Source organism: Sciurus vulgaris, assembly GCF_902686455.1.
Source record: "Sciurus vulgaris genome assembly, chromosome: 8".
NCBI classification, from domain to species: Eukaryota; Metazoa; Chordata; class Mammalia; order Rodentia; family Sciuridae; genus Sciurus; species Sciurus vulgaris.
Window position 1 is genome coordinate 32,230,554 of NC_136468.1, and position 19,204 is coordinate 32,249,757.

A 19,204-nucleotide genomic window follows, 5' to 3' on the forward strand; every position below is an offset into this window, starting at 1 on the left:
CATCAAGAGATAGACTAAGTATTTCAGTCCCAGTACTTTTAAATATGTATAGTTATTTGGGAAATAATTTTTAAGAGCATTGCTTTAAAATTATTTAGTGTTAGACTGTCTTCTTTGACTTAGTAGAGGCTTTGTAATTTCTTCTGCAGAGCCAAACTATTGACATATATTTAATATTCCTTTTCTGCATGACTTTATTTTTGTGATGTGTTTGTGTGTGGTATTTAATTCTAACAAGTTGGCTTGACTTTTTTCCTTTCAGCTTGATGAGTGGTGTGAAGAATAATGTTGGAAGAGGGATCAACGTTGCCTTGGCAAATGGTAAGAATAATTACTGTAGCTTAGGGGTATAGTCGATGGATATTCTTGTGCCTAAAAGTAAAATGCACCTAGTATCAAGGGATCAGGTTATAAGTGCCACATTTGACACAAAAACCCTTCCCTCAAACTCCACCCTCACCCAAACCACCATAGATGGAGACTTGGTGTTTATTTGTAGCATGCTTTCTTGAAAGTATCCCATTAGAGATCATTCTGTGGAGAACTTTCTTTGAGATTATCAGGAAACAGTGAATCTAATGTTAAATTGATGAAATTTTGATGCATATTTTGGGATTTTGGCATAATTATGAAGACAGGGAGATAGGAATGAGAATATGTAAAATGACAAAGGATAATGGACTATTTAATAGGTAGAGGGGGGAACAAAGAATGATACTTTATTGTAATTTTTTAGTAATGTCCATAAGCTTCTCATAAGTTCATTGAATCCTGGGCATCTTCAATATTGCAGAATTAAATCTGAAAATCCAACCCATGAAGCAAGGGCTAAATGCATAGAGATCTTCTGTGCCCTGGTACCATACGTATCCATAGAGCTGTAGTGGGTGGTAGAGGCTACTAGCCTCCTTACCCATTCGTTTTAAAGGAAAACAGTTTTATGTCTTTCACAACAAGAAGTAAATTTATACTGGGTTTGTGGTTCAGTGGTAGAGCACTTGCCTAGCACGTGTGAGGCACTGAGTTCCATCCTCAACACCACATAAGAATAAATAAATGAAATAAGCTATTGTGTCCATCTACAACTAAAAAAAGTATTTTTAAAAAAAGATGTGAATTTATGCATTTCTACTTTCTTCATTCTTAGGTAAAACATTTAATATCTATTTAATCAATTTTAGTGGGGAAACATACATTTTATTTTTAAATATTTCATATAAAAGGGTATCTGATTTAAGTAGCTATTTCTTTGTTGTAAAAGATTTATTTTGGGGTAATTCTTAAATAAGGGAAACTGATAACACTTTTAACTTTGAATTGAAGCAGTATGCAGTAGTGAATTATATTTGCCACTCTTTGGTGTAAAAGATTAATGAGAAAGTCCTTTTCAGGATGAACTGGAGAATATCATGTTAAGTGAAATAAGCCAGTCCCCAAAAACCAAAGGTTGAATATTCTTTCTGATATGTGGATGCTAACCCATAACAAGGGAGGGTAGAAGGGGAAGTATAGAAGTTCATTGGATTAGACAACGGGGAGTGATGGGAAGTGGGGGATAAGAATAGGAAAGACAGTAGAATGAATCAGACATAACTTTCCTATGCTTATATGTGAATACACAACCAGTGTAACTCCACATCATGTTCAACCATGAATGGGATCAAAATTGTAACGGGTTGTACACTATGTCAGAATACACCCTACTGTCATGTACATCTAAAAGCAACAAAAAATAAAGTGTCCTATTCAAAAACTACCCTTCAGATGCATACAGTTCAGATTTCAAGTTCTCAAAATTATTCCTTCTGTGCTAATGAATTCACAACAGTCATTGGATAAGATCATTTTTCTTCATAATGTATGGAATATTTAAATTGTATAATCTGATATTAATTCAATCTCTTTCAGGGAAAACAGGAGAAGTACTAGACACTAAATATTTTGACATGTGGGGAGGAGGTACGTGTGAATAATATATAACTCTGTTCTGTTGCTGACAGTGACTGAATCACCTCAATGTAATGTGGCCCATTAATGAGAGAAAAATGGTACCATTTGTGTGTTAGTTCATTTGCTTCTCTATCTTTTCACTAAATGTCCAGGTGTACTTTAATAATCAAATTGTATAGTTTATTTCTTGTTAGAAAAACAGTTGTGTGTAATTGAAAAAAAAAAAAAATAAAATAAAAATCAAGATTTTTTAAAAAGAATCTGAGTTCTGTTTTCTACAGGACAACTAATTCAAAGCCCTGGGCTCCTTGAGGTTTCTGTCTGAAATTAGAAACCATAAATTAAAGATCAACATTAACAATTTAAACATTTTTAACTGAATCAATTTGTTTACGTATAATTCTCAGTCTCAAAAATAAATCATTAAGTAGGCACCTTCAGCATATACAGATATATCAGGTTTTAGAAAAGCATTAATCTCATTAATTCATCCTATTTCTACCTTTGAGTATGGCCATTAAAGTACAGGAATACTCAAGGAATAGATTTTCTTTCTAATTCACTGGACTTTGAGCAATACCAAAATATTTTTCCCTTTTGTATTTGGAAGTTGTTCAAGGAGTGGGAAGAAGACACCAGCATGCAGAGGCAAGGAACTGGCTAGCTTGAAGAAGAATGATACCCAAAAGAAAGGGTTTCTTCAAGTTGGAAGGAAGGCCAACACTGGTTTATCTTTTGGTTCTTTAAGTTGGTTTCCACTTCCCCATCCCACTTATAAATTCCCTAGAAACCAACAGCTGCTAGGCTTCCTTAAATTTTATATTGAGAATTTTCAAACAATTCAGCTTATATAGCATTTCTTATAAAATAAGATGTTGTGTATTATTTATTTCTCAAATAAGGTTTGAAGAATGTTTTACAGCTGTCAAAACTGTAAACTTAAAACGTTGCCATCAGTTTTAGATTCTAAAGACATAATTGGTCTTAGCAAAATGTGTTATGCAGAAACACTTTTAGAAAGCTGTTGTAGATGTCAGTAGTGTGACAGGAACCTCTGGTTGTCCTCACTTCTCATCGCAGGAAGATGAATTCCTCTGAAAACATTCTCCCAGTTAAGAAATAGTTGCAGTTTGCTGCCATCTTTGCATTTAATGGGAGTAATTTGTTAGCTGCTTTGTTTATTCCATCTTTTCTGAATTGAAAATGCTATTATTGGTACATATAATCAGAGAAGATCCTTGGAATCTTTGCTGTGGGAAAAAAAAAAAATTGAGTAAATGTGAAGTAACCTAGCTTTGAAGTAGTATTAGGTTTGGGGGCTGTAAGGAAACCTGACCTTGTAGACAACTCCATGTGTGAGGTGATTTACAGTACTTGACTTCCTATCTGGCATCACCAGACTGTAGTCACTGAGTATTTTTTTTTTTTGATGTTCTTGTGGAACAAGGTGGTCGTAATATTTACTATAATTAATTTAGCTTTTAGTGATACCCTACATTCCTTGCCCAAGCTTATTGCAAAAGATAGAGGTAGAAAATTCTTGAAATCTGTGTGTGTTTATAGATGTTTTTAAAAATTATAGATCTCTTTGAGAATTGGATGAAAGCAATGTATCTTCTTTCAGAAAAAGTGCCTATACAAACAATTTTATATATATTCAGGGAGTCCATGAACTGCTCTCCTGCCCAAGTTTACCCCATGGATCTCATCAGAATCAGGCTTTCCCTAGACACAGTTGTTCATATCTGAGTGATACCTTTCACTTTATAAGTTATGACTCTGAGTTGGATCTTCCTCAGCCCCAGGATATCAGTACAAAAGACACAGGATAAATCAGGACTGGAAAATTGTACACTGATGGTGGGATCATATTAAGGGACAAACCTGACAGTTTTTAAACTTTGTAAGATTTGTTTCCCTTTTAGGTTACTTTTTATTAGAAATTCTTGTTTTACACATACTTCATGTTTTACAATATTAATTCTAGGGATTATTTCTGATGGTTACTCAGTCATTTAAAAAGAAAAACCCCAACCTCTCTTTTTCTTCAGATGTGGCACCATTTATTGAGTTTCTGAAGGCCATACAAGATGGAACAATAGTCCTAATGGGAACATATGATGATGGAGCAACCAAGTATGTAAACAAAATCTTACCCAACTTGTTGGGGCTCTAACTTATAATTATAAAAGCAATACATTTTCTTTGAAAAAAAAAAAAAAATGTGTTAAACAGAACAAGGTAATCCAACTACCAGATAAATTAACACTGTCGGGATTTTTAAAGTCTGTTTTCTTCCTATCCTTCTTCATCATGTATGTATTGTGAAATTAGAATCTCATCGTTCATAATTTTAGTGCTTTCTTTTATATTCTGTTTAATGTTATATCATTTTCCCTGGCATTAATATTCTTCAGTACCATTTTTTATGACTTGTCAACAGTTCATCCTGTGGGCTTACCTTTTTTTAAGTTCCCGCATTATTGCCTAATTTTTCTTCTTACAAATAACATTGTGACAAACATCCTTTTACAGGATTTTTTTTTTTTTTTTTTTCCTTTTTTGTACCTTGGATCACATCCTGAGGATAAATCCTTAGAAGTGGATTAATGGTTAAAGATACCGTCATGATATATTTTTCATAAAATGTAATAGGTGCTAGTTTTATAACTTGTTTCATAAAATCATGTACATTGTAAAATTTTAGAAAATACAGAAAAACAAAGTTTAAGTTACATAGTTCATCTCACCAGAAAGGATACTCATAATATTTTAGTTTCCATTCCAGATGACCTAATGCACTTGTTATCTTCATTTTAAATATTTAGAATTATTGTATTTATAATTGATCTTCCCACCTAGTGAATATTTTTACATATTGCTGAATATTCTTCATAACTAAATTGTCATAGTTTTTAAACCTGTGTCATGATTTATAATCTGTTTAATTAGGATTCCTACTGGACTATATATTTATATATTTTTGTATTTAGCAAAATGCATTATCTTTAAATTTTTTTGAATAATATCATTGTATTTCCTGATAATATATCTTGAAGTAAGATTGTTGAATTAAAAGATGTGCATATTTTATTAAATAAGATTTTTAAAAATTTGTGCCAAATTTATATTTTTCTCAGAACTTATGAATTTTTTTTAAAGTTCTAATTCTGTAAGCTTTTTTTTGTTTTTCCAATAGGTTTTTGAAAAGATATTTTCCCTTTCAAAAGAACATGCCTTCTTTGATTATTTGTGAGATTAAAATTTTTTCCTGGCAAGATTTTTTTGGTGTTTTCTTTTTGAAATTGTATTTTGATCATTCACATTAACCCATATTTCCTATTTATCAAGATATTAACCATTATTCATGTTTTTTTTTTTTTTTTTTTGGTATATCACTTGTTCATAGTTTTGTAAATTTATGGTGCCTTCGGACTTTCATTTTAAGGTTAATTGTCAGGTAGTTGAGTCTGTGAATTTCTCTTTTTAGTTTCTTTGCATTTTTTTTAAAATAGAGACATATTTTGCATCTCCAAATTTGATATTTAGTGTATTTTTCTCTTCCCATGATTTTACCATTTTTCTGTATTTCTAAAAATCTATTTGGAAGACCCTGTGTAAGTAGGGCCTTATGTTGACTTGACTTTGTGTCTAGAATTTCTGTTCTTTTGACCTATTTTTTTCTGTTTCCAAAGATACTATTTCAATTATTTTATAACTATTGTATAAAGGGTAAGTGTACTATTGACTACCTTGTAGGCCTAAGCCTCCCTAACATTATTCTTTTAAAAAACTTTGAGATTATTTCTGAATAAAAAATATCCATATATATATTTGAATTAAAAAATCTTGAAAACTATAAGATTCACATGGAATATGGCATATCTTTCTATTTATTGATTTTTTTTTAGAACGTAGTATATGGTTACATTATTGCAGATAGAAAGTTAAAAAATAGTACCGCTTTATAAGGGAATCTAAACTGAAGTCATTTCACAAACATTGTGCTTTTTATCTGGTTCAACTTAGGTTACATTACAGCTGTAAACTGAAGATCAATGTAAAATTGGCAAATTGAACCATTTCCATGTATCTGAATAGGACCACACAGGATGTAATTACACTTTCCTTTTCAAAAAACCAAGTAACTTGCTCTTTGCTTTGGCTGTTTTAGCATTAAATCCCCCTTTCTAACTAGACTCACATGACCTTTCTTCTGGGCTACATTCTTTTGTTATTATACCTGTTTGGAATCAGAAGAGTTGTTCTCCTTAACCTATTAATCTATTAATATTCTAATAATGAATTGTAGCCTAACTGGAAGTTTCAGTGTAGATGCCTGAGATTAAGAAGGAACCTTAAGCCAGGCACAGTGTCATACTTTGAGATGTGGCTCAGTGGTCAAATCCTGAGTTCAATCCCTGGTACCATACCACCACCACACCCACCCACCCCCCCAAAACAAAACAAAACAAAACAAAACAAAACAAAACAAAACCAAGAAGGAACCTTAAAAGCTATCTGAAATAGCACCCAAACCTGGGCAAGATTCCCTGGAGTTCTCTGTAAATATCCCTACTCTCATACTCATGCCGTTTTTCATGAAGTTTCCCTAAATGAAACAAACAAAACTAACGCAGATTCATAGAGAAGTGCTGTGCTCCAGGGTGGGCTCCCTTTAAATTCTGCCTGATTGCCCTGAACGTGGGTAAGTGGAACAACAGAACAATAAGTATGTTCTCCCAGTCATTTGATACTCCAGGTATTTAAAGCTAATTGGTGTTTACTGTTCTCTTCTCCAGGCTCTGTACACAGAGCTCCTTTAACCTTTTATCATGTTAGGTTTCTTATTCTACTTACACTCCTGGCTACATTTCTTGAGCATTCTTTAGTTGATCATTGTCTCTTTTAAAATGAGTGTCCCAAATTAAACACAGTGTTCCAGATGTGGTCTGGCCAGTGCAGAGTACAGTGGAGATGATCTCTTGCTCTGCTTTAGAGATCACATTTCTTTGAATATTCATGTGGACTATTAGTTTTCTTTAAATAATCACATCACATTTTTGGCTCATGAGTTTTTGGTCAAGTTAAATTCTAGGATCTGTTCATTTGATCTTAGGCATTTTTGTTAACTATTGCCAAGTCAGGTCTTTCTCTCCATTCAGAGCTTGATTTTGTTAATTTAAATGAAGGACTTGATATTCATTTATTCTTGTTAAATTTAATTTTGCTGATTTGGGCTCTATTGGTCTTGATTCTGACATTTGTCCTATGAGGTTTCCATGATCCAGGCTTTGTACTCTCTCCAAAGTCATTTTTATGTCTAAATATAAGTCCCTGACAAAAATGTTTATTAAGAGCAATGTGCCTCCTCCAAGGGATTCATCTGGTAATGAACTATAGAAACTAGTTTCTAGTATACCTCAAGAAGCATATTATCCAGCTGCAGTTTTGTTATTTTATTTATAGGGTCTGTTTTTCAAGACTATCGGATGCTCAGTTGAAATTCGTGGATGATGCTAATTACAGTACCCTATGTACTGCATAGCCGAAATATTCGAAATGTCATTTACTTGACTTCACTTAATTCTTCTCTCCTTCCCACTACACATTTTCTTTCTTTCTTTTATTTTAATGCTCGTAAGATTTCTTCATTGTCTTCCCTTGTAGAATTGTGATGGGAATTGGAACCATTATTTCTAAAATTTTCCTTGCATTTTTTGAAAAACTGGAACTTTTGACTTTTTATGTCTCAGCATCTTCATTTTTCCATCTTGTAAAATAATTGACACTACCTCAAATATTATTTTAACACAAGTTCCTGTAGAACCTAAGTGTGTGCCTTATGTGGACCTGGAGGCTTAGATCTACTTTAAAGCACGTACATAGACATTGTTGAGCTGCTCTTCTCTTTTTATGTTGATTAAAGAATGTGTACCTCTCTGGACATAGTCGTGCTTTGTCGTGATGATATTATGTCACTCTTGTGAAACAGTGGAACCCTTCATTACACTGGGTAGCAAAAGTTCTGTGGTAGTTTTGAGAGTCATATCTTGTTCTGAGCATTATAGGTCTTCCTGACAGTAGTAAAAACTTTAAGTAATGTGGTTTGCATTGTATTTTTAAAAATGTGACTTTTTTTAAAGTTTGAACACATCACAATACCCTCCTTTATAGTAGCACTAATTTAGAAACTATTCCCTTTTTTCTGGCATTGTTAGCAATTATATGGTGAAAATTATTAAGGTTTTTGTTGTGTGTGAGTGTGTGTGTGTGTGTGTGTGTGTGTGTATGGTTCCCTCCCAGGCATTTCTAATCTGAACTTCCTGTAACAAGTTGTCTTTCGAGTCTGGGCTAGATGGTCTGTTCTTCAGACTGCTGAGGTAGTATGGTAATGCTCCTAACACTTCTATTTCCCTACTGGTTCTTTCCTATTAATCAGAATTGAGCCCAAAATAACAGTTCTCTTTGTTGCTTTCTGAGCTTCAAAAAAGGAGACATTGGCTTGGCTCAATGGTGGGACCGTGGGACTGTCACACATACTTCCTTTCCCAGCAAGGACTGCAGCAGAACCAGACACCATCATGGGTCCCCAATTCCACCTTGGTGTCCTGGGTTTTTTACTGGGGGTTTGACATGTAGGGACCATCTACCTAAGCTATTCCCAAATTCCAGACAACAAGACAAAAAGTAGGCATTCAGCATAAACTACGTTGTTTGTGCACACAGGCCTAAGGAATCATTGTCTTTAGTTCTGAAAAGAATGGGAGACTTCCTCATCCAGACGCCAGCCAAGACCATTCCATTTATCAGGCCTTTCTAAGGATGGAAACCTCAGGTCTGCTGTGTTAGTACTCTCTTGAACAGGAACTCATGGAAACACATGGAAAGAGACTAGTAGAGTGAAAACATAAAGCTAAATCTTCACACTTATTCTATATCTCAGGCTAAATTCATTTATATAGATTATAATGATGACTTATGGAATTATGAAAATAGCCAGTTACAGAAGAAACAATGACTAACTGCCCTTCAGTTTGTTTCTTAGTTTGTGCAGATGCTTAATTAAGAAAGATTTTACTTACTTTTTTCAGGGGCCAGACCTGCATTTGCATGAGCGCCTACTTTGGCAGCAGTTTTGTGTGTAAAGCAATCACTTATCATTTGTGAACTTAACGTTCATAATTTCAACTATTTATGAACAGCCCTAAAGGCCTGTGAGATGGCAATTTGTAATTCTGAGGTGTAAATGTGAATGGAGTCCGGGGCTCTTTGCCCAGAGAATCTACTGTGTACCCTCTGCATTTCAGTCCTATTTATTCTTGTTATGGCAGTAAAACTCATGTACTAGGGTTACAAGTACAAAGTTTTGAGAATGTAGCCAGACAACAGAACATCTGCATGAACTATATCATTGGAATTTGAGTCTTCCAGATCCATGACATACATTCTAACACTATTTGGAAACAAGAAAACAGAGTTCAGGCAATACTTTCCAGGAGTTTCTCTCTAAGACAAAAGTTGTTTATCAGGGGAGCAAACAAATGGAAAGTGATACCTAACTCATGTAAGGATGGTCACAGGAAACAAATCTTAGGGAGAAAATGAGAGCACCCCTATACATGATTTCATATGAATGTCTCCTCTCCAGAGGCTTAAGATGTCACTAGTTCTTTTTACACAGAGACATCGCATATTTTTGGTTCACTTGGTTATAATGTATCACTTGATACAAAGTTGAGTCTGAAAGGCTGAAGATTTCAGGGGCTGCTCCTTATTTTCTCACTGCTTCTAGTACACTCCTTCAGGTGGGTAACAGTGCCCATGCTGAGGTCAGAATCCCTGTATTGCTCCATGGATGTGGTTTGTATAAGTTATAAAAACTGAGTCATGTTTGTAGTTCTTTCTTGTTTTATAATTTCAAAACATAAATCATCCCTTTTATCCTAAGTTAAATGAGAGCTGTGCCTAGTATTTCTTTCATTAATATACTAAAAGAGCTAACAGATATTAGCACAGTATGTTTTTTGATACTTTTTCACTGGAATGAAAAAGTATCTTCTCTGCTATTTGCAAGTATGGCACACCCTGCCCCACATTTTAGTAGAACAAACCTTTCAAATTGACCTAGAAGAGCTGCTTATGGGGCCATGTGCTACAGGATAGGACTGCATATCAAATAACCTGTTCAGGGGACCCTTAATTACCTTTTTCTGTTTATAGCTGTACAACTAGCATTTATCTGTTTTTTCTCCCCCTTGAGAGATAAGGGAAAGAGATTGATAGCCAACACCCCCCAACCCAAATTTTAACTAGTAATTTTGACTACTAATTTCCTTAGTGGCTAGCTTGCTACCACCCCTCCTCTTTCTGGTAGTTAATATTTTCATTTTTATTACATAGCTAAAATAACGATCTCTATCTCTGTTCAAAATTTGCCTTGTTTAAAATAAAACACTGCTAAAAACATCCAGAGTTCTGTCAGCATTTACCTTTATTCCATTCCCATGTAACTTATAAAGGGTTTCATGGAGATTCAAAGTGATAATTAATTTTACAAAGATATTGGTTGCTTAAAACCTTGGATTAAACAAGGTAGGCATCTACTAAGACTTACTAAGATGAATGTAATTAAAATAAGTGAAGATAAATTTATGTCTGAAATATGGACATCTGAAAGGTACTTCCTAGTAGAATAAATTTAATGTCAATTGCTAGAATTCATATTTTTTGTCACTAAAGAATTCAAGTAGAAATGTGGTTCTGTGAAAACTTTTTTTTTTTTTTTAAATTTTCTTGTTTAAGTCTATGTGTTTTCATTTTACTTCATGTTAGTCAAATGTTGTGGGTGAATCCATGCTAAGTGCAGTGCCCTGTGTTTATTGTTGTATTCTTTCTCTTTAAGACTCAATGATGAGGCACGACGGCTCATTGCTGAATTGGGAAGCACATCTATAACTAGTCTTGGTTTTAGAGACAATTGGGTCTTCTGTGGTGGGAAGGGCATTAAGACAAAAAGTCCTTTTGAACAGGTGAGTATCTTAGACTTTCATAATCAATGGACAAAACCAAATTGTATAAAACCTTCCAGTATATATTCCCATTCAGTTATTGAAAATTAGATAAAGCAATTATTAAATATACCCAGATATTTTTCATTAAGTTCTTGATAAGCTGTTATTTGAAATAACCCCGACACTTTTTAAGTTTCAAATTTTAAAAACAAATGGTGTATGGGTTTACTTTTTGTTTTTTTTCTTACATAACAGTTCATTGGAATAGGATTACTTTTAAGCCTTTTAGGAAGCCTTAGTTATTAAGAATTTTAATTAAGCTTTAGATATTAGAATCAGTTAAGTTTGAAATATTATAGAACTTAAAAGAATGTAAACTTTACTATTTAACTAACACATGATCCTTTAAAAAACATCTGCAGTGTTTTGTTTTGTTTTGTTTTTTCAGCTATGTTTTGAGGGTTGGCTACGTATATGCCAGACCCCAGGGGTTGCTCATTTAATGTCTTGGTCAGTAATTTATATGACCTCATTATTGACATGAGTGTTACTGAAATGAGTGAATAAAGTATGTTTTTGCAAATCAGGTCACAAAGGTTTTTTAAACTGTATATTATTACTGTGTTCCAATAGCACATAAAGAACAATAAGGATACAAATAAATATGAAGGATGGCCTGAAGTTGTAGAAATGGAAGGATGCATCCCACAGAAACAAGACTGAAGGAAATATGGAGAAAACTGAAGGAAACGCACTTTCAATATTATTGGGAGACTCAAAGAAGAAACTATGTGTAAATATTTTAAGAGCATGCAGCCATCTTGGTGTGTGCATGAGCATTATCTCTTTTGATATCAGGATTATTTATTGCTAACGTAAATAGATGTCTTTGTAAATAGTCCTCATGGGCAAATCACTGAACCATTTTTAAGCACATTTCCTTTGAAGTACAATGTTTAGACTGCTATGATAATAACACACATCAATTCTAAAAGCATACTCAGTGAGTTACTGATCAGATTGTGAAAAATATATCCATATGTATGTGGTTGCTGTGAAAATTGGTCATGGAATAATATGGCTTTTATGGAGGAGATTTGTTTATAAATATATGTGTAGGTATGTATCTGGCCTTGTGATGACATTATCTTTTAAAGTCAAAAGAGATTTGGCTAGTTTTATGTGCAATGTCACCTTATAGTCCATTTCTCCCGATGTACCTGTTACTCTTTATTTTCCCTTCCGAAGAAACCAAGAAATAAAATTTTGGATATGAAAACTTATATCACATTTGTGAAAAGCACAACAAATTCTTTAATGCACACAGCAAAACAGTCATTATGTAAATGTAGGTGGCCTTCAGGACCACAGCTTCTGAGTTTTGTGTTAGTGATGTCAAACTCGATCTTGTATAAGCTATTTAGAGGGAAGCTGGAGGTGGAAACTCCACAAACCTGAGAACCAGGCCAAGTCCCCTCCTTGACCTAATTAGGTCACTTAGCACAGCTAAAACAGTATATTTAGAGCAATACAGGTATATGTTTTCCTTATTTGTTATTGGTATTGACCAAGTGGTTTGTAAAGGGGCATGCTTTAGTTTCATGATAATTTTGACTTATAAACCAAGAAATTCATTTTGTATTTACTTCATCTAACTTCATAATGGCAATTATTGTCCAAAGCTGCAGTGGCATATTTAGAAAAGTCCTAATTACTCAATAGAATGATAACATTTTTAAAAATAATTTTTATTTGACCTAAAAGGACTTTATTCCCAATTCTACATAAAAATATAGGAGATCTCACTTTTTCCTTAACTTAAGATGTTTACTAAATTACTTAGTTTTGTTTTATTTTGCTTTCATTTTTCTAGGGCATTAAATACCTATTATGTCTGAAGTATCATAAACTGGAACATAAACAAATTTAATGATCAAACTGCCTTTCACAATATAAGGCAGCACTTAAATTTTGACTCTAAATTTTAGATGGCTTGTATAAAAACAACCTATAAGCAGTATTTGTTATTTTGCTGTAAGTTGGATGTGTTCTGGATATTTCATAACTATTGATAACCTTTGGAGTACTATTTCTTCCCTCCAACTGAATGTAATTCATAAGTAAATGCACCTTATGTGTTTAAACAATTTTTGTAAACTTTTTAGATTTTTGGTGCTTATATACTCAATCACATTCAGCATGTATATTTTGACATTTAAAATACTTTCCCTCAATTCTGTAAGTTAAAAGAATAGCTATTTTACAGTTCCAGGGATTGTACAATAAATGTTGCAGTTTTTTTAAAATAATGAAAATAAATACATCTTGTTTTACACATGAATTTTTTTTATTATCTGGCAAAGTAATATACTATGAAACTTCACATTAAGGTTTCTTGAAGTATTTATTGTACTGCTTAACATGCAAATAAATTAAGTCAGTGCTGTGGTTAAACAGCAGAGGATATATCATAATATGTATAGAACTTAAATATCTAGATGCCAGGATACCCCTTTGATTTTAAAGATTGTAAAAGAATGACTTTTGCTGATGCAAAAATGAAGTGTCAAGAGACGGGGTTAAGGTTAGTTATGTAACTGCTTTGGTGCAGTATGTTTTTGTTTGACTTCTATCTTGTATAGATTGTGCCAACTTGACTTTGGAAGCAATAATTTTACTACATTTTATTTCCAGATCTCTTTAAAGTCAGCATTATAAGTGAAACAATGCTCATTTAACATTAATAACTTTCTTTATTAAAGTAGAAATTTGACGTCAACATTTCAATAGTTTACATGTATTTAAGGGCTGTGGATGCATATTTTTATTTGTAATCACAGATGATTTCCTAGGACAAATGTATTATCATGTGAATGTTAAAATAGAGTAAAAAAGGAAGTAGAAAATAAGTGATATTTGGAAAATTAAAGAAAAATTGAGCCAGTCTTCATATTCCTGACTTTAATTTGATTAAAGTGAAATTTATTATTGTGTTTTCTATATTGTATTTGTTTTTCAATGAATCAGCTAATGTTTTATAATTTTATGATAGCTGAAAAGTCATTTAGCGTGTATTTTACTTTATACTTTTAAAGTTTGCACAGATTATAAATAACTTGACCAAAAAAATTACAATTTTATTGTTTGATCCTCACTACTGCTTTTTAAATGAAAGAATGAGAAGTGTTTTGTGTTCAGTGAGCAGATGGTTAAAAGTAGATAAGGATTTAGAAGACATTTTTGAAATATATATGAAAAGGAAAAATTGTTGTTCTGGTAGAAAATTTACCACTTCTCAGTAATTATAACCTCTTGGATAGCAGTAAAAGACATGTAAACTTAGTGATGTAGAATAAAGGAACAAATTTCACTTTTTATGAAGCATTTCTAATGAGGATGCTTTTCCTGTCTCTTACCAAGATAGCTTTTCTACCATATACGTGTTTCTTGATTGTCACATGTCAATAGTCAGTTTCCACCCACCTTAAGGCTCCTCTTTTTAACTACTTTGATCCTCTCCTATAGCTTGCTTTGTTGCAATCCCCTTCCTTGAGGTTCCACTGAAATCAAGGCTAAATAAGAGTATGGAGCAGGCAGGCTTGCTCAGGGCCTGACCGTCTGCTGTTGCTAGGGACATGAGGGGAGCCATTAGTAAGATGAAAATCCCTCCAAGGAATCTCAGGGGCCTTCCTCCACTATCGCCTTGCTCCAATCCTCTGAATATTTGGGTATCTGTTCTGTGGGTGGTCAGAAGGAAAAGGGGTTGGCCAACCTTTAATATTAGAGACAGAGGAGATGTTTCTCTTGGGTTTGTCCCATGGCAGTTTATAGCATGGGGAACACAATCTTCCCAGTACAGCTAGTTCACACGTACAACTTGGTGCCATTACTGAAATTACTGTTCAGCTGTCATAAATTATGCTGACCTAGAGTGCATTGAGTTTTGAAAGAACAAGTCAAGGCTAAATTTATAAAAGATGTTCCCTTTTGTCAAGGAAAATTGAATTTATGTACCTGCAAGTTTAAAATGCTCCATAACGGTGCATATTCCTTTCCCTTGGTAGCCAAAGAGAAAAGGAAACTAAAACCTTAAAGAGAGGGAATTCTGTGGTGAGACAGTGTAGCATTCCTTTAGGAACACAGACCTGCCTGTGGATGCTTATGTGTTTCACTGGTTATGACAGGACAACCTTGAGAAAGTTCCCATGCCTGTAAAACAGGGATTGTACTAATGTGTGTGTGGTTCCTACAAAGCAACTCCCACAAAGTACTCAATAAATGCATCTTCTAGTATTACAGTTGCAATAAGCTCTGTCTCCTGCAGGCTAGTAACAATTTAGACCAAAAAAAGTTAACAAGCCAGCCTCTCTAGCTTTCCAGATCCATCCTATCAAGCCAGAAAGGCACTTTTCAGTGCACTGGGCAGTGAGATCATAGGAAAGGATGCACTTATTCAGCAGAGGTTGTCCTTGACTTTCAGGCCTCTAACTTTAATTACTTACCCTTTCATCCATTACACCCTGACACCAAACTCCCCTTCATGCACAGAATTCAAACTTTTGTGTATCTGCAGGCAGTTAGCATTTCAAGCGTTCCCCTGTTGGCCTGGCCTCTGGAAGGGAAAAGTGTGCGACTTTAGCCAAAGAGGTAAGGAGCCTTGGCTGACTCCTCCTCATAGCAGCGGCTAGTTAAGGAGCCTCACAGTGGAGCCCAGACTTGAATCCCTCTTCCCAATAGTCTAACCATCCATCCCAGCTCTAACTGTGTGACAGAGTGGGGCACTGGTCAGAGCAGGGAAGAGATTGGGACTCAGTTGTATCCCTTTGCACACAAGCATTCTCTTTCTCTGAGGACCTGTGAGGGTCCTTACCCATCAGGGCTGTCTAGGCAAAAGGAAGAGTCTCTTGAATGGGAATTTTCACTTTTTTACCTTCTGGGATCAAAACATTCCTTTTATGCAAAGTCTGTTAGAAATCTTATGTTTGACTTACATGTTTTCCATGATGTCTGCTGCTGCCACTATAGCTTAGAAGTGTCATGGTGGGATGAACAAACTCAGTCCTGGCACCAGTGAATCCCCTGCCAAGGCTTAGCCTTCTCTGTGACCAGTAGAATAAACTAGACAAGTTGGAAGTTTATTCAACAGAAATGCTGTTTTCTGTAAATATATTCCTCTAACAGAGGAGGAAAATACTCAGCCCTGGGACTTGGATCTTAACTGAGAGCCAGGTATGAGCCTGAGTTCTCTTATCCTAAAACTTAAGGCAAATTTTGCATTTATCATGTGCGTATGTTGACAAGAACATGGAAATCTTTTAAGTTACTTTCAATTTTAGTTCCAAAACTCTTTAGTGTGTGTATATCTCTGTGCATCAGGGGCCTGATTAGAGAAGTAATTTATGCTTTTTTGACAAGAACCAGAATGAACTCCAAGGAAATTGTCTTGTGAGTCCCAGCTCTGATCAGAAGAAAGGTTTAAAAGCAAATAATGCTGGGGGCTATCATTAGGGATGTGTTAAATTCATGGAGAAAGCAGTAGTCCCCGATTGTTGGGGAGGCCCAGGGTGAGAAGTGGGAGGGTCATCAACTGGTATTTCCTGAGGTGCTTGGAATGAACTCTGGCCCCTGAGTCTTGCCTCCTGATTACGAGGGAATGTGCCCTGCTATAAATAGCTTTCTCTTCTCCCTTAGGGACAGGACTTGCCCTAGACTTCTATAGAAATCAGATACTTGACCAGAATAAGGTTGAAAACCAGTGGAATTCTTAATAAAGTACCTTAGAAGGAGGTGTTAACATTCCGTTATGGAAATACTCTGGAGTAGCGTTCCTGTGGTTCCAAAGCCCTGGGTATGTTGGATGTGGGCACAGTGATGAGTTATGGCAACTGGAATTTTGAGATTGTTGTTTTTATATCTTAGTCAAGAAATTTTAAGTATAGTTTCTCAAGAAGTAATAAGTTGAAGATTTGGGGAAAATAATCTTAAAGTTGACAACCTCTGACATGAATAGTGAAGTTTACCTTTTAGTTTGTAAAAATTATCCTGTACCAATTTAATAGAGGACACGTTTGGATGTATCCCACTGACTTCTTCAGTTTTTTTTTTTTTTTTTTTTTTTTTTGCAGTATACATTTTTACCATATATTACTTTTTGCCTTTCATAGAGTTTTAGAGGAGCAAAAATTAGATATTTGCCAGGGAGTTTAAGATAAAGGAATGACAGTGGATAGGACTAATGAAAAGTGAGGATTATATACCAGGAATAAACAGGTAACCATTGATTTACATTTTGTATACTGACATGTTTCCTTGATTTAGAAAGAGATTGAGTCTATTTAAATGTGCAGTTTAATATGATAATAGTCCATCAAAGAATGATTAGTGGCAATAAGAGGCTGCCCTTCCTTTTCTGGCACAGGGTCAGGTGGGTATGAATTATGACCAGGGGTGTTAGCTTATTACTAAAATTTAGAAGGGAAGGCTTTGGGACCTCTGGAGGTGAGTCACCCTAAGGACTCAGAATGGCCATTTGACAGTAACAGACAGTCCTGTATCCCCCCACACTTTGACTTTCCTGTTCTTACAAATTAAGTGCTTTTACTTATTCTGCAAATTAAAAAGTCACATATGAAACTTTAGTTTGTATTGACTTGTTCCACATCTAGTATTACTTGCCCTTTATAATCACAAGGGAAGAGATTACTTTTTCTAGCAGATTTTGTTTCAAAAGGTTTTAATCTGTTGTAAACCACCTCTAGCGGTTTTTCTTTGGATGTGAATATAAACCATTACAAATGGTAAATTTCATCCATCTATTAAAAATAATACCTTATGTAACAACTGATTGTAAGCACAACAATAAAAAGGATGTAAGTATTTATTTTATGTCGAATCTAGTTAGTGTGATCTTTACCCAGAGTCATTTATTTTTGGAACAATTGTTAGATTCTTGTATAAGCCAACTGTTAGCCCCATTGGGATCTAAAGTACAAATCTGCTCAAGAAACAGTGGATTTTAATTATAATTTCAGAGCCTATCTCAGTTCTCAGTTCTCCAGTCACTTCACTTGCTTTTCCTCAACCAAGTTTACATAACGAAATCATAAAGAAAAATACTATTAATTGTCATTATATTCACAAATCCCCCAAACTCTGTAAATACTGATGATTTTGATACTGAAGCAAAATAATGACTTAGTACTGGCTCAGGGCATAGATGCTGAAGCTAGTCATGGTTACTTGACCTGTTGCAGGTAAGGTGTCTCAGTTTCCTCATCTAAAGTGAGGGCCATGGTAATGGTACATACTTTATGTGACTGTTGTGAGAATTAAAAAAAAAAAAATATATATATATATATATATAAAATACATATCACATACATTTATATGTATATATGTATAATTAGACCAACACCTGATATACAGGGAGTGCAAAGTGTTTGCTAATACTCTCTTTTGAAGGAAATGAGTCTCTCTCTGGTATACCACCATGTCCCCTTCTGTGCTGTGCCACATGTCATCCTTCTCCAAGGAAAGTTATGACATCACTGTTATTTATCTATGGTAAAACTGAAATGGAAAAGAGTCCAAGCATCTTAGCTCACTCTTTAGAAAGGGTTCACCTAGTATCATGGTTCCTAGACAACTAACTGGCTCCAAGTGGTTGGTTTAATTTCTTGGTCTATGGTGACCTGTGGGAAGTGAGGCAAAAAAGTGTCAGCAACTTCCAAGGGACCTCTACATCAATATTTTGGTGAGAAGCTTTTCTGCTTCCACATTTTAAACTAAGTAAAATCAAAGATCATATCTCTTTTTTTCTGACAGTATTTCAAAAAGTTAAAGTGCTTTGAAAATATTTACTGTGACTCACGTTTCCAAAGCTGCAAAATCATAAGTTCATAGCATCTAAACATTTATAAAGAAAACTTCCTTGCTATTCTTTGTACCTCTATTATATAGCTCCTTAAAATATGACAGCTATCATCCAAATTGGAATAAGGAAATAATATAGTTTATATTCAAAAGATTTAACATGTTATTAATGTTGTGTAAAGGTAGTACATTCAGAAATGTTTTCATTAGTCAACTTCCTTATCCAGAGGTTACAAATAAGGCCATTTAACATGATATTCTTGATTTTAAGATGAATGGTTGTTTCTATTAGGCAATTCCAAATTAATAAAAATGTTGAACTCCTAAACTGGAAAAACTAACACTAGAGCACTTCTTTCCCCTTTTAA

General features: G+C 34.3%; 1 protein-coding gene across 3 annotated transcripts in view; it reads left to right on the forward strand.

The window, feature by feature from the left end:
* The window catches only part of FAM3C (FAM3 metabolism regulating signaling molecule C), a 48,245-nt gene extending 31,171 nt beyond the window's left edge, over window positions 1-17,074 (forward strand). For all 3 annotated transcript variants that reach the window (XM_079152541.1, XM_079152542.1, XM_079152540.1), the window contains 5 exons: window positions 263-321; window positions 1,909-1,959; window positions 4,002-4,086; window positions 10,856-10,982; window positions 11,598-17,074. In XM_079152541.1, coding sequence (XP_079008667.1) covers window positions 263-321; window positions 1,909-1,959; window positions 4,002-4,086; window positions 10,856-10,982; window positions 11,598-11,687 — 412 coding nt within the window. In that variant the 3' untranslated portion in view covers window positions 11,688-17,074. The remainder of the gene's footprint in view (window positions 1-262; window positions 322-1,908; window positions 1,960-4,001; window positions 4,087-10,855; window positions 10,983-11,597) is intronic.
* Window positions 17,075-19,204: the final 2,130 nt, after the last annotated feature.